The sequence below is a fragment of the Oreochromis aureus genome, linkage group 10 (genome assembly GCF_013358895.1).
Source record: "Oreochromis aureus strain Israel breed Guangdong linkage group 10, ZZ_aureus, whole genome shotgun sequence".
Lineage (NCBI taxonomy): Eukaryota > Metazoa > Chordata > Actinopteri > Cichliformes > Cichlidae > Oreochromis > Oreochromis aureus.
This window is the reverse complement of record NC_052951.1, coordinates 10366681-10382799: the sequence shown is the minus strand read 5'-3', so window position 1 is coordinate 10382799 and position 16119 is coordinate 10366681. Positions and strand designations below refer to the sequence as shown.

The 16119-nt window shown below is 39.8% G+C and overlaps 1 protein-coding gene across 1 annotated transcript; it reads left to right on the top strand.

Annotated features, from left to right (window-relative positions):
* The first annotated feature begins 4281 nt into the window (after positions 1–4281).
* On the top strand, positions 4282–14253 carry mpp1 (membrane protein, palmitoylated 1). The gene is made up of 12 exons (XM_031751108.2): positions 4282–4618; positions 7663–7791; positions 7884–7962; positions 8133–8218; positions 8342–8410; positions 9615–9811; positions 10454–10557; positions 10640–10720; positions 11555–11635; positions 11735–11937; positions 13346–13420; positions 13502–14253. The coding sequence occupies exons 1-12, from the start codon at positions 4496–4498 to the stop codon at positions 13676–13678; spliced, it is 1404 nt and encodes a 467-aa protein (XP_031606968.1). The 5' UTR covers positions 4282–4495; the 3' UTR covers positions 13679–14253.
* The last annotated feature ends 1866 nt before the right edge of the window (positions 14254–16119 follow it).

Genomic DNA, 16119 nt, shown 5'->3' with positions numbered 1-16119 from the left:
CATCGGGGAGCTTAAACTCATTAGCTGGCTTAATACCTATTTTCTTACCTCCTGTTTACCACACTGTTTTTTGTGCCACGCAATGAAGAGTTGGCAGCACGTGGTTTGTTTATACTTTGCATATACAAGAGGGTTTTGGCAGGTGGGGGAACTTTAAGTTCCAAAAAGTGATTTCCGGTATTTGCCAAAGAATTTTTGTCCGTATTTAAACTTTTGTAAATAACTTGTGGGCCTATAATCTGTGAAACATATGTCAAATATATATTTCATGAATGATATCAAGTCACTTTGAGCCAGAAACAATATCCTTGCCACAATATAGAAGCCGCAATCTGTTTTGTTGTTGTTGTTGTTTTTTTAAAAGATACTTTTATATATCTTTTATTTATTCCAGTAGAAATCACTGACATTAAAAATGGCTTTTTAAGAGAGATCAGCCCAAGAGGGCAGGAATTGCATAAATAAATAAATGTAAAAAAAAAAAAAATAGTTTTATAAAAATATTTTGAGTGGTCAAAAGGGACTGGGTTGATAATAATGGGGTACAACACTGCAGAGACATAAAAAAAAAAACCCTTAAAAACAGGTCTTTTTTAAATATATAATAACCCTTCATAAATCCTGTTGATTACAGTATATTTAATAATATAAGCAAAGATGTCACACATAAAAAAAAAACACACAGAAACACCAGAAACACCTATTTAGCCCAACACAGAAACACCAGATGGGACATGACTCTAAACAGCTGGTATAAAGGTCAAACTTGGAATTCTTATATTCGGATTGATGACTCCTTCTGGAAGCAAGTCCCGTTAGTCAGCAGCCATGCTGCAACATCTGGGCACTTTTATTTAACTTTTATTTTAATGCTCAGCGGGAAATAAAAACTCCATGCATACAATGTCAAGTCAAATTTGATCAAATTAAATGCTAAAAAGTTTTCTGATGTTGTCCTCAAATAAACTTTTAAAACTTTTACCACGATCTTTGCTGTCACAAAAGTCTCCAATACAATTCACAGTTCTTTCACTGCTCTCTCTATTTTATAATATCTCTGTAGTTACCCACGACCTAACCTACCACAGTCCATCCACCATAACACTACAAACCCATCAGCCTTCACTATCCATCTAAACTTTTGAATATCATGAAATTATTATCATGACATTCCACATTATGAAATAGCCTGGTAACTTCTATATGGTTCAAATGATTGGAAAGTCTAATATGGTTTAATTTAATCTTTTAATTTCCAGTCTTGGTAGCCGGGGATCGGTCCGCCAGGACCTCTGCTCCTGGCCGCCACCCAGCTCACATTGCACCCGACCCCTACGGTGCCTCCTGTGGGTGGTGGGCCTGCAGGAAGATGGGCCCATGCCCCTTTTTCGGGCTGTGCCCGGCCAGGCCCCATGGACCAGGCCACCAGACACTCGCCCTCGGGCACCCTCCCCGGGCCTGGTTCCAGGGCGGGGCCCCGGTAACTCTATCCCGGACAGGGTGAACTGTTCCCTCGATGGTATTTTCATAGGGGTCTTCTGAATCACTCTTTGTCGGGTCCCGGGAGGAGGCGCTGGGGCAGACCCATGACACGCTGGAGAGATTATATCTCTCGGCTGGCCTGGGAACGCCTCCGGACAAGCTGGAGGAGGTGGCTGGGGAGAGGGAGGTCTGGGCTTCTCTGCTTGGGCTGCTGCCCCCGCGACCTGGCCCCGGATAAGCGGAAGAAAATGGATGGATGGATTTCCAGTTTATAAGATTTCCATTGTGGAGAAGTACATACCTTTTAAAGACAATTTCTCATCTTCTTTGCCAGGAAACATCTGAAATATATATTTTTGAAAAATAAATGAATAAAAAAAATTTTATGGATAAAACCAGGATTAATTGTGTCAAGAGATTCATTCTAAATGACACTTCTTCAGCTGAGAGTCTAAGAGTGAAGACACACACTGCAGATCTTTACTTGCAAGGGCGGTCACAGAATGCTCACATCAGAGTGGGGTCCTGTGATCAGTGCTCTGTTACCGCTCTGGTCTTTATTTATATACAAAGCAATACAACAGTGAATACGTCTATTTATAGGCAGAGGAATGTTAGTGCATGAAGATAAGAGTGGTTCAGGTGTATGTGTGTGTGTTGTGAGATTCAGAAGGACGCGGCCCCTCTTCTTGTTAGGGAGCGCAGATAAAAGTGTCCAGCTCTCCTCTTTCCTGCTTGTTCAGCTATTATTGCAGTGAGAAAGAATTTATAAAACAGAAACAGGTCTTGTAGTGGGCAACAGGCTAAGTCATCAAAAGGTCATCATGCAGTATTCTATCATAATTAAACTTATATCATTAAAAGCTTAAACTGACTACTAAGTACAATTTTCCATTTACAAATTGTATCAGAATGATCAGAAGAGAAAAGTATGTCATCCAGACCTTTATATCTTTAAGAGATGTCTATAGTTTAGCTAGTTGATTTGTATCTTCTGGCTTCACGAATGAATAAAGCTGGGAATCATCAGCATAGCAATGAAAATTTATGCAGTGTTTTCTAATAGTATAACCTTAGGAAGGCATGTATAATGGAATGCAATGGAATTGATGATGTGACGGCTGATAGAAGCAGTAGGATGAATTCTGAGTGTACAGGGCTATTCTCTCTGTTCAATGCAATTCAATTCTGCTGTATTGATATAGCACCATTATGTACCAATATTGTAAGGTAAGACCCTATATAATAGAGAGAAGACCCCAACAATTAGATGACCCCTGTGAACAAGCATTTGGTGATAGTGGGAAGGAAAAACTCCATTTAAACAGGGAGTAGAACTGAGCTCAGAGATGGACAGCCATCTGCTATGACTGGTTGGCGGTAAGGGGAGGAAGATTCAGCCAACTTTCAGCCTCCTCTTCTGTGGAACCAGTTCCCAGTTTGCATTTCAGAGACAGACACATTCTCTTCTTCGGAGATTAGGCTTAAAATGTTCCTATTTCAACAAATTGGGGCTGGTTTAGGTGATCCTGAACCCTCTCTTAGTTAATCTGCAATAGCTCTGGACTGCTGGGGGCTTCTCATGATGCACTGATTGTTTCTTCTTCACTCACTTCTGTTTCACTCTCCATGCTGTATTTCATCATTAATTTTAAACTCTGGCTGTCTCCCATATGTGTCTTTTGTCCTATGCTCTCTTCACGGCAGATGGCTACCCCTACCCCTCCCTGGTTCTACTGGAGGTTTCTTTTTATCAAGGGAGTTTTTCCTTCCCACTGTCACCCAGTGCTCTCTGCTAGGGGGTTGTCTGATTATTCGAGTTTTCTATTTATTATTGTGGTCTACTTGCAATATAAAGCTCTTTGAGATATAGTGAAACTGAATTGAATTGAAAGCGGTATAATATAAATCTATTTAAAGTACATTAAAACAGTAAAGGAGATGAAATCCATGTGTTTTTGTAAACCAGCCCTCAGTTCACCTGTCAAAAAAAGACTGCATACATGCTTGTATATGTTGTATGTGTACACAGTGGAAATAGACAGGCCACTTTAAGGACGGGGTTTCCTGCTCACAGTCTCCTACAGCTGCACTGTATTAAACCTAATCACATGCAGTGTCCATGTTGCAACACTGATGTCATCTGTAATCACTCAGTAATGTATCAGTAATAGGATCACTCTACTTTCCCACTGATTATTTTTTTTAGTGTTTGTTTGTTTGTTTGTTAAATTAGCACAGAGAGACTATCACACTGCAGCTGGGTACACTGTGTTCCAAACTGAAGTTCTTGCAAGCTAGCTGTTGGAATCACCGGGACTACGTTATTTTTTGCTTCCCCTGTAGCTTGAGAGGGTAGCCCTGCTGAAAATGCTGCGGTAATGTTGCATTCCCAGCCTGTGGGATATTTAGCATTTTGTTGGGCTCAAAATGGAAATTGATTTCCGTGTTGGCCCATCAGATTCCAAAGGCTTATTTAGCACCGGTTTTGAATTAGTTTTGTACTAATTGAACTGTATAAACGAAAAAGAAACAAAGAATCTTTAAATAGGTTTCTATGACGCATAGGTAGATGATGTTTGAATAAACACCGCAGTTTAGAGAAAGCCTATAGATCAATAGGGATATACGATGCCAACGTAGAAATATCCAAAGGAAATAACAATAAGAAGCGCTACATTATCGTTCGTAATTCCCTGATTTCAGCTCATTTTGGGATAAGAACTTTAATTGTGAGATTCCTGAGCTCACACGGGGACCTTGAACGCATCAGCAGCCAGCCCCTCAGAGCACAGCAGCAGTCAGATGCATGTTTACTTGCTTTGTCAGCGGTGTCCCTGCAGTAGTTATCGCATGAACCTCACCTACTGCTGATCAAATCTTTGGACTTTTATCTCCGACAGTGACTTATCTCATAGTCAGTCCTTATCAGCAGTTTGTGGCCAGTGTCTTGAGGACTTTGATCGAGGGGGCAAATCGGGTTCACTGTGTTTTTTTTTATTTAACGGGAAAGATGACGTTAAAATCCAATAAAAACGATCCCACTGTCACACTGGAGTCCGTGAACAGCGTCCGGACAGCCCTTTCCGATCTCTACCTGGAGCAGCTCCTTCAAAACAAACCAAAGTCTGACAAGGTAAGATGATCTTTTTTTGTATATATATATACCTTATTAATTTATTTAGACCCCTCTGATTTCGCTGTTCTTATTTGCTTCCGGGAAGCAGATACGGGGACATGTGATCGTTGTTTATTTCCGAACAAGATCTCTAAGAATAGACCCGTTTATGTTTTCATACTGCAGCAGCTGAATGTGTTGATCTCTTAAACAAAGAACATTTAGATCTTTACTGTGTTAGCAGCTTCTGCATTACTCAGCACTATCGGTCAGCCTCAGCTTGAAATCAGCAGACATTGCTGTGGCAGTTTCAGTTCTCCATTTCTCACAAATTCACGCAAGTATTTTGACAACTTGGGGAAAACATTAGGGAAGGGGTTTTTTTTTTTTATCCATCATAAGACTATGTTCCTGTATTTCACACAGTAGTATGAACTGTCTCATTAACCAGCTGGGCTTATAGTGATATGAACACATTTAAGAGCGGCAATAAAATCATAAAGAAGTAACTTGTCAGCTGTGAAGTCTTTTCTGGGACTGTGCCTTCGTACAGTTTTGAAACATATTGTGTAATTTTGCTTACAGCTTACCCTGAGCCCCTGCTCAGGAATCAGTCAAGTGAAAGTTGTTTACACCACACTGCCAAGCACACTGTTAAACTTGTTTGCGTTTTCCTCCCCTTAAAGATCCTGGACTATGTCATGAAAATACTGTCTTTACCTCTAACAAAGACTAAGCTAACAAGTATGACTGAAAAGATGTTCCAGAAAACATGTAGAATATGTCGGAAGGGACAAAGCTAGAGTTAAATCTCTGGCACACTTTAGACCTGGATTTGATTTCCAGCAGGAGACCGGTGCCTTCTCAGAATTTGAAAAGTCAGCACTGAGCCACTGAGGGAAATGTGAAAGAGAGGAAACTTTATTCCTGACATCAGCAGTTTGCAGTTCAGTAGCCTTGAGTTGCAATCTTGCCTACATATCCTTCTGCTCTGTGTTAATCAGCATGTCTCTAACTGAGGTCACATGGGCATTATCTTAAATGGTTTGTTTAAGGATGATTAATCATATATTGTGTCTTTCTTACTTTCTATTCTTTTCTTTCATTTTTTGCTCCTTTGCACTGAGTTATGCTTCTAATACTTCAGGCTTAATAACTGTGTACTGCCCTACTTAGACAATCATGCATTTAAGGTCTTAAGACAAGTTGGGGCAAGTTGATAAGCGGGACACACAGAACTTTTGGCAGTTCTTTCTTCTTTTTTTTCTCCTTTTTTGTGGAAAGCTCATTAACCACACAGTGTTCAAATGTCAACTATTAATCTCCTGCTGTATTTTTCCAAGAGATCAATAGAAGGAAAACAAAAAGCCGTAAACCCTACATTGGGGAGGGCTGATGATAAATATTCCTTTAGTTAAAAACAGCAGATCATGTAAGAAAGATAAAGTATAATCAACTATTCTGTGTTATATTAGACCAGTAACCCAACTGTGTGCAGAAAAGCGAATGGAACAACTGCTATAGATTTTTATGGTGAATTCATTTATCTTGGCACTGATGGTCTTCCTCTACACGCCTGTCACCTTCTATTTTTCACCCTGAAGAGACAAGCCGCTGTTTTGAACGCTCTTTCTTTACCCTGATGCTCCTCCAAACTTGAAACCAGCATTAAAACTATGGCCATGACTTCCTGACCATACTTGTCGAAGGATAGCTTGTTACCAGTTACTGAAGCATGGCTCAAACCTTTAATTAAATCTTGATCTTGTTACACTCCAAGTGGTGGAGCTGACAGAGCTCACTGTCAACATATTGATGAGGTGGGTTTTATTAAAAGGACCCTTTAGTGCTAGTCTAAATCTAATCCCTCAAGAGATCAGAGACATTTCTGCTACTTTCTTCAGACACGTTCAGCTGATTTGTAAGTAAGCGGATTACTCCAGACATTATTGCGGATTCTTTTTTGTGTGTGAAATGAATCACTCTAAGTATAAGAATGTGAAATGAGAAGTAAGATACATATCGTGTATCGGAATATCGCGATTTTTTGTTTTTTAATAAATGGCTGCACGTTTTACAAAATCAGCTTTTCACTCCTTCCTGATGCTGATCACTCCTGATGGCTAACAGCACACACTGCTCATGAATTACTATCACACCTCAGAGAGACCTAACTGGCTGTCATGGCTCCTGCATCTGGCCATGAGGCTCATCAGTGCAGCAGTAGTTTCTAAACCCAGAGGTGGCTTTAGAGCAGCTAAAGTTATTGGTGAGGTGGACAGTGATAACGATTGGATTATTGTAATGCTGATGCTGGAAGGTAGATAAATTTTTTTTTTTTTTTTGCTGAAGCAGTGCTGATGTGTCATATTCACGCAAGAAAGTTTGCTGATGCAGGCAATCATCTCTCTGATGTCAGTTAAGTGAACGAATTATAAAAGCTTTGATATGGTGCACTCATTGCCCGATCCTGGAGGGCACTTTACTCTCACAGAGTCATTACGTGGTATCTTATCTTGTACTCAGTAGATTTAATGTAATTCCGTAGTGTCTTGATTTGTCAGGGGAGCTACGTGGATTTCTTCTCTTACGGCGATGCTTACACTCTGGAAATAACTTGGACGAGGTTGTCCTGCTATGCTTTTGGTGTAAAAGAATAGCACAAATCTATACATTTGATTTCTGTAGCAAACATTCAAGCAGCATGCGTCGTAGTGAATTCGTTTTGCTACATCAGTGCTTCGTTCATCACACTGTTGGTATCCATGACCACACGAACCTGGTGGACCAGATGAGTGGACATGGTTAATGAAGTGTGTTTTAATGCCTGGTTAATTTTCAACTTTGAACATATGTTGAAAGTGCAAAGGAAACGTAGCTATTGTGCTCACGAGAGCAGAAAGTGTTCACCGCCATTATTAGAAAGAGCAGTAAGCTAATGATCTGATCTGACAGAATAGTGAATTCGGTTCCCTGTATAATGGGAGGCTTCTTGTTTTTTAGTTAATTTCATTTCCTGTGATGTCATGTGACTCATTTGTTTTCTTTCTTCATTTTAACAGGCAGCTATGCAAAACTATGAGAATCAGGGGGCTGACTTTTACACCAACGGCAGTGCTGGACACAGAAATTGCACAGAGGTTCCCAGGATGAAAGAAGTGGCGTTTGAAAAGAGTCCTTCAGAGCCAATGGTATGTAATCAGCCTCGACTGTTCACTCATTGCTCGTGCTTTAAATTGTGAAGAAATGATTCCTCCTCATTCACTGTGGTCTATGTCTGTAGGGGGTCACTCTGAAACTGAACGAGAAACAGCGATGCACGGTGGCCAGGATATTGCATGGAGGGATGATTCACAGACAAGGTGATTCAGCACATTTTGGGTTTTTTGTTTTTTTTTACAGTTTTCAGGAATTGTGCAAGAAAAGATATTAATATAGTGTGTCACAAGGGAGGTCTATATGATGTCCTGAGTAGTTGTTACAGTACTGGAGGAGCAGTAAGACATCTAGTTTGCATTCTTTGTCTTTCCAGGGTCTATACACGAAGGAGACGAAATAGCAGAAATCAATGGAAAAACTGTGACAAACCAAACTGTAGATCAGCTACAAAAGATCCTGGTAAGCCACCAGCTCTTAAGTTCTTCCATTTATGTTTGGAGCTATACTGAATCACAGTTTTTGCACTTCATGTTAACTCGGCATGGTTATAAAAACGTAAATTCATTTATATTTTACATACAGAGAGAAACCAATGGAGTCGTCACGATGAAAATCATACCCAACATGAAGAGTCGATCCCGAATCTGCGAGGTAACGATACGACCGTCAGACTATGCACAGCTTTAGTGTTGTGATGCTTATATTGAATTATGTGATTCATATTTATTCTCTCCAAGATACTTTCTAAATTTGCATGAGTGAATCCAGGAAAGCAAGCTTTTCTGGTCATGTTAGAGTACAGTCAAGTATTAGTTTGGTCACTTTTCTCGCAGTCTTTTTCTTCTGCATCTTACTTGCTTACAATGATTTTGTTTAGGTGAATCTGCTGTTAGTCAGTGAACAAACCAGGTGACTATAAACCTAGCTTAAATGTTAAGAACATCACTCATCGTTGCTAGTTTGACATGAAACACATTGGTAGCGTGTTTCATTCTGCCATCTAGTGACCACAGCATGTCTCTCCATTTACATCTTTCTTGTGGCATAAAAATGGCTGCCGTGTAACATACTTTTAAGTACAGACGACATCAACTTAAAATAGCTTTAAAAGAATTGACATATATTTCTTTTTCAGCATTAAAGTTTGTCCCTGCTGTGGTCAGTGATGGCAGTTTACTTTAAAGATTGTACTGCATTAATATGTAGGCATTGTTAAAATGCTTTCCATACAAAGAACAGCATTTTTGGTGACCCAGATCACTCCAGTGCGTCCACGTTTGTGCACATTTTGGGGTTTAAACTTCCACTGGAGTCTCTTGGGGAAACCACAAATACATGTTCATGGACTCTACTAACATTAGTAATCATTTATGCTAAGGGGGAACCTACATGTGTTCCTGCTATGATCTTTGACAGTTTCCTCAAGGTTTGCACCCTTTGGATTTTAACCTGAGATATAAAAAGTAACAAATCCTTGATGCTAGTAGGTCAACAGTTATTTATTCGCACAAGTAGACCTTGTGTCTTGGTTAGAAATGTAGCCATGTCCACAGTTTGAAAGGAGCTGTCCAAGATCATATCATGACATTGTTTACTAGTTTTCTATTTCAGGGTGAATTCACAGTTATCAGTACAATCATAGAATCGTAGACTTCAGATAAACTATAAAGTTCTACAGATTAGTATGTCGATATTAGAAACTTTACTCCCGGCTGACCTTAAATAAGTGTTGGGTGATAACTGAACACTCTGGTAAGGTCAGCAGGTTATCAGTAATACCTTACATAATACCCACTGTAAATGTTTAGTTATTTTACTGCCAGGGGAACTAACAAGATTTCTTCATAATCTCCAGATGTACATGAGGGCTCAGTTCGATTATGACCCTGCCACAGATGACCTCATCCCATGCAAAGAGGCAGGTCTGAAGTTTCAGACTGGGGACATCATTCAGATCATCAACAAGCAGGATCCAAACTGGTGGCAGGGCAGAGTGGAGAGCAGTACTACTGACTTCGCTGGACTCATACCTTCTCCAGAGCTCCAAGAATGGTAAACTCTTTAATATACCAATCACATCACAAATCAGTTCAATTTTATTTTATTTATATAGCGCCAAAATCACAACAAAAGTTCCTTTAAAGAACTTTATATTTTAACGTAACTGTAAGGTAAGGTACAATAATAGAGAGAAATCCCCAACAATTAGACGACATCCTATGGGCAAGCACTTGGCAACAGCGGGAAGGAAAAACTCCCTTTTAACAGGAAGAAACCTCCTGCAGAACCAGCCTGAGGGAGGGGCATACACCTGCCATTACTGCAGTGTTCTGTTTGGAAAGTGTCCTGCCTGGCTGAACCCCACCACAAGGACAAAACTGGTCCAGATTGACTGGGTTTCAAGCTGCCCAAAACTCAATCCAAACAATTATTCACGGGTTCTGCCAGGCTAAACTCAATCCATCAAAACCCAAACCCTCAACTTATTGGCCCCAAAGGATCTATTGCTAAAAACCACAAGATACTCTCAAAAATGGTAGTGCCCCTGCCCCACGTGGTCAAAGCTTTTTTGACATCATGTTAGGGATGTACACAATCCAGATTTGTTGGTTTTAATGTGGTGGCTGATTTATAACACAGAGTGAACTGTACCAGATATTCTCAGGCTAACCTAAATACCTGTTTTCCCTGCAGGAGGGTGGCCAGTAAAAGCAAGGCCAAAGAGGGCACTCAGTCCTGCAGCCCATTTGGAAAGAAAAAGAAGTGCAAGGACAAGTACCTAGCTAAACACAGCTCTAGTAAGTAGAACACTGTAACTCTCAGTCCCGCAGTTTCATTCATTTCTTCTTTAGTGTGATCTAAAATAATCTTGTTCTGCAGTTTTTGACCAGCTGGATGTGATTTCTTATGAGGAGGTTGTTCGGCTCCCAGCTTTTCAAAGGAAAACACTGGTCCTTATTGGTAAGCTTCCTAGCTCAGTTCCATTATAAGTTTGTAACCTTTGCCTTTTCCTTTTCACACCACCGCAATAGGAAATGAAACAAGCAAGATGCAGAAAATGTGCACAATCCTCAGATCAGTCACTTTGTTCCTGGGTTTCAGACATAATAAGATGTTCATTATTAAAACATTGTCCAGAATCCTCTGTGGGCAATGAAGGCCTGAAGTCTGGGAACAATGATCATAACTAAAGAATAAATTTTCTTTGTTTGCTATTCTTTGTCAGGCTTGTACTGCAGCTGTGTGCAACTGTGCAGCTTTTTTTTCCTTTAGCATCAAAAAAAGCCTGTGATTATCCACCACTGTTTGCTTTAATGGGTTGCCAGCGTGGTCTTTTTTTTTTCTTTTTGTTTGGTTTTTTTTTGTGAGAGCTGTTAGGCTACGCTTAATGTTACTGCTCTTGAGTTGCTTTATTTTGATGTGTAAGGATGGCTTGCTTTACTTGCATCAAGAGCCCCTTTATATGCTGTAGATTCACAACAGTAAATCCCAAAAACAGATGCCATACTTGGAATCAGCTGTAGGCTGTTTGCCTGCTTAACTGAATGAGATATAACACGGGAATAGCTAAGATGTGTCTATCAAACCGTTTTGAGTCACTTGAGTCCAATTAGCTCTGATTCCCTGTAAAATAGTGGACTGTAATATCTGAGAGCCTACACTTTTAGCCCACATTTGTTAAGTAACAGTAACTTTAATGTGCTTTGGCAAGCAGTTAAAATAACATAGATTGTGTCGTCAAAATGCCCTTAAACAATTAGTCCTGTTTTGTAAATTCTGGGTTTTTTTCCTCAGGGGCACCTGGTGTTGGAAGGAGTCATATTAAGAATGCACTGTTGACACGATACCCCGAGAAGTTTTCATACCCTTCACCACGTAAGTAGACTGATGGCCTTTTTATTCCTCTAACGTGGCACAGGTTGTTACCATCCATGGACTAATTCTCACTAATTCTTAACTCTCATTCTTGCACAGACACCACCAGACCCCAACGTAAGGATGAGGAAAATGGAAAGGAATATTACTTCATCTCCAATGAAGCCATGACTAAGAGCATCTCTGGAAATGAGCTGCTGGAGTATGGCAGCTTCCAGGGTTTCATGTTTGGCACCAAAATTGAGACTATCCAGAAGATCCACACGCAGGGCAAAATCGCTCTGCTGGATATAGAACCACAGGTTAGCGCCAAACTTCTTGTCATGTAGCATCAAAGCAGTTGATCTGACTAAAGAATACTAAGTCTGCCCTGGAGTGCTATTTTACCATTTCTCAGAGTTGCATAAACTCACTAAATGTTTTTATGCTTAATTTGAGAGCTTTTTTGTTTTCTTAAAGTTCTTTAGAATTGAGATATTCACCTACATGAATTAACTTCACTCAAAGGGAAAGAAAATGCATATCCAATCTTTTTGCCCTTTAACCTAACCACATTGTTAAAGGAATATGGTGCAGATTCAGCAGTCATATTATTAGCTATTGTTTCAGTAGCTATAGCTGTGCTTGCTGTGCCTACTATCCACCTTTGACAAACCAAAGATGATAATTTTATATTCTCCTGCAGTGAGTTGCTTTTGTACTCATAGTCATGCAGCACAGTGTGCATAGAAATGACAATGTGGTATATTGTATGATAGTCTAGACTGAAGTAGTTATTAAAAATCCCCTAAAATCCCCTTTTGTTAAATAATGACTCAAAAGGCATCTTTTTGAATGAAATTCACACTCCTTACAGGTAAACGTATGATTTTTATAATGATTTCATTTTTCAAATTGGTTTTCAAATAAAACTGGGCTAACAAGTGAAGGAAAAGCTGCTCCTTCTGTGCTTTGAGTCAGTCTCTTGCACTGCAAAAACAATTCATATTTGCCTTTATCTTGTCTTGTTTAGAGGACAAGATAAAGGCACTGTTCTTCATCAGTTTTTTTTCTTCTTCCGGCTGCTCCCTTTAGTGGTCAGCAGATCATCAGATCATCTGAATCCATTTCACCCCATCCCTAGCATCCTCCACTGTCACACCAACCCCTCTGCATGTCCTCCTGCACTGCATCCATGAATCTCCTCTGTAGTTTTCCTCTTTTCCTTCTGCCTGGCAACTTCATATTACATGATCTGATATCCATGATCTGTCATTGTTCCTACATCATCAAAACATTAGTTCGGGATGAACATCGCAACTGACAAATGACGTTCTCTGAGTATTCAGTTAGCATTAAACAAGAAGCTAGCTTATGCTTTTAAAAACTATCACTGGTGAAGCAACATGAGTAACCTAAATTTGGCTAACAGCAAACCAAACTTGAAACTCCACAATGCAGTGTAATGACATCACAACAATGTAACTGCTCAGTTGCGACGCTGATTCTAAACTAACATTGTTGTGATGATACAGGAACAACACCAACACAGAGACAGTAGATACATCGCTCCATATTCAACACTTTTTTGTACAGAATAGCCATATTCCCTCATCTGCACATGTCTAAACCGTCTCCACCTTGCCTCGCCAAATTTGTCTTCAAACTGCTCAACCTGAGCTGTCCCACTGATGTACGTACTTCTAAACTACCACTAAATCCTTCTTGCAGACCTTGAAACTCTTGCGGACAGCTGATTTTGCACCTCTGGTGGTTTTCATTGCACCGACCAACACCGCTCCCCAGGTACTACATCTTATATAAGTGTTTTAAAATCCCCAAATTTCCCAACCACAAACTGCTAATCATCTACATCTCCTCTCCTAGACGGAAAACCTGCAGATGATCCAGAAAGAGTCAGACGCCATCCTGAGCACATATGGACACTTCTTTGATGTGCTTCTCATCAACAACGACGTGGATGAAAGTGTTAAGGGTGTTGAGGAGGCCATGGAGCGGGCCACGTCCACCCCTCAGTGGGTGCCTGTGTCATGGGTGTACTGAAAGATGTTTGGCACCACTATGATACCTTCTTTTTGTCGAATAGCAGTGCAATATCACTCCTTTACGCAATGCCCCACATGTCTGTGGGCTTACTTTTAGGTAAATGTTAATTGTCACAGAGATTTTTTTGCACTATTGCGTTTTAAAAAAGAAGCAATATGTAGACAGGGTTATCTCAGAGAGTCGAGAGCCTCACCAGGGATGTGTTTATTTGGCTGTTTAGACACTTTGTGCTTCAGGGGCTAACTGGTGAAGTTTTGGTGCCGCACATCTTTGGGATTATAAAGTAAAAAAAAGCAAAACGGGGCAATAACTGTGAATGAAATCCTCACTCTGACGTAACTGAGTTTTAACAGGCACAATCAGGATTCTCTGTTCGTCATCTGTTTTGTTTCTGTTCTCGTTAGACTGCGTCATCCTGAAATTGTTCATGCTGTGAGTGTAGTGCCATATATCATTGTTTGTCACAGAAAACCCTTCACTGAATCATTAGAGCCAGACAAAATTGTATACCTCATATGTTACTAGAAAAGGCACTTTGAAACAAAAAAATAAATCTCCCATCGCTGTTGCAAGTGAGTCTTCGAATGTGTTTTACGTTAAAAATGTTTCTCAGACCTTTCGTGGAATTATTTTGACAGTTTGCTTGTCGTTAGGTCATCTCCTTTCATTGGATCACAAACATGAAAGGGTGTCTTTGAACCGAAATATAAAAGTCGAGGTTTAGTCTTTATTGTTTCGGTGTCATCTAGACTTTTTCTGCCTAAAGTGGTTCATCATAACGGGGCAGACGTAACACATACTTCAAATCTCTCTTAACATTTTGGTCTTAGATGTAGTGCAGGGGTGGCGGGGTGGGGGTGCAAAAGGTTCATGTCTGCCTGAATATTTCAGAGCGCATCATAGCTCAAGGCTGTCATCAATAATAGATCAAGGCGTGCATGTCTGAACGGTAGGATACAAGCAATGCACCTGTATCAACCACATTGCAATTCTTCCCTCATCCACACTGTGGGATAAACACTTACAGGCTGTACATGACAATGAATTTCATTCCAATTCAGTTTTGCACAGAATTCCTGGCAGCAAATGCGTACAGACTGAAATTAAAATATGTCACTCTATGGATGGATATATTTATGAGTGTGCAAATAAATAACACAGTTTAGTTCATTTGAATCAAATATATCAAAATTAAGTCTAAGGGTAAGGCTTGACAGTGAAATGGTGTATGGTGTACTGGAAGCAAACACATAGAAAATCCATCCATCCATTTAAATTGTGTCTCTTCAAGAGTTAACAAAAAGGAACAAACATATTTTTAAGTCTACAAATACAACTTAAGCTGCACAGTTTAAAAAAAAAAAAAGTGTTATTTCATCATCAGGTGCTATGTTCAGGTCTCAATGCTTTCTATACATATGAAATGACAAAACAAAACATCATAATAACAAGCTGGGTTTTCTCAAATTTTTATGAAGTGCCAGCTGTACAACATCTTCCACATCATGACTGAGGTCATCATTGTGAAGGGGATAGTTACCAGTGTATCGTTAGCCTGTGAGGGGGTGGGCAGTGAAGTAACGCTGTCTTTTGATGCCACCAAGTGGTTGAGTCTGAGCAGCTACAGCTCCTCTGAGAATATGCTGCAGGCTAACAAGAGGATTCTTCAGCTCTGTAACAATAACCCCAAACACCAAAATAAGTTGTATTTGACAAATTTTAGACCAGCAATCTAGTGCACATTTACATGGTCTTGTTAAATTTTCTTCTAGCGTGACATTTTTACCATGATTGAACTTTATCAAAGGACGCAAACGCAGAGAATTAAAGAAAACAGGGGTTGTTTTTCACCATTTCAAATTTACATTTGTTTAGTCTGGCAAGGTATTTCAGTTTGTGTGGTTTATTAATGCAGCAGAACAAGCCCACTGGTGTGTCACATAGGATCATATTAAATTTAACTGTACTTTGTGTTATTTATTTTACCAAGGATTCCCCCAGTCTTAATAACTTGCGCAGCAGCACAGATGTTCATTACACAGATTGTAATGGAAACACTAAAGATATATTTTTTTAGCCAAAGATAAAACATCATTAAGGCACATTGATTTCCATGCACTGTTGATCCTGCAGCAGCAGGAGCAACTTCCACTCTCTTAGGGTTTATGGTACATTAATTGAACTCTGCCTCATTATCATCTTCAGCTTGGAACATCTTTGAAGGTAATACATTGCAGCTGTCAAGAGCTCTCGAGACCTACAAACAATAACTATTTTTAAAGGCTGACCTTTAAACTTCCTCAAGGTGTAATTCTAAGTCATCAAGATCTAATTGGACCAACCATCACCATGATCAGAAACAACGTCATTATGAAGTCATTACAAAACATGATCAAATAAAAAGAAAGGCTGCAGAAAAATAATGTTTCAAATCCATT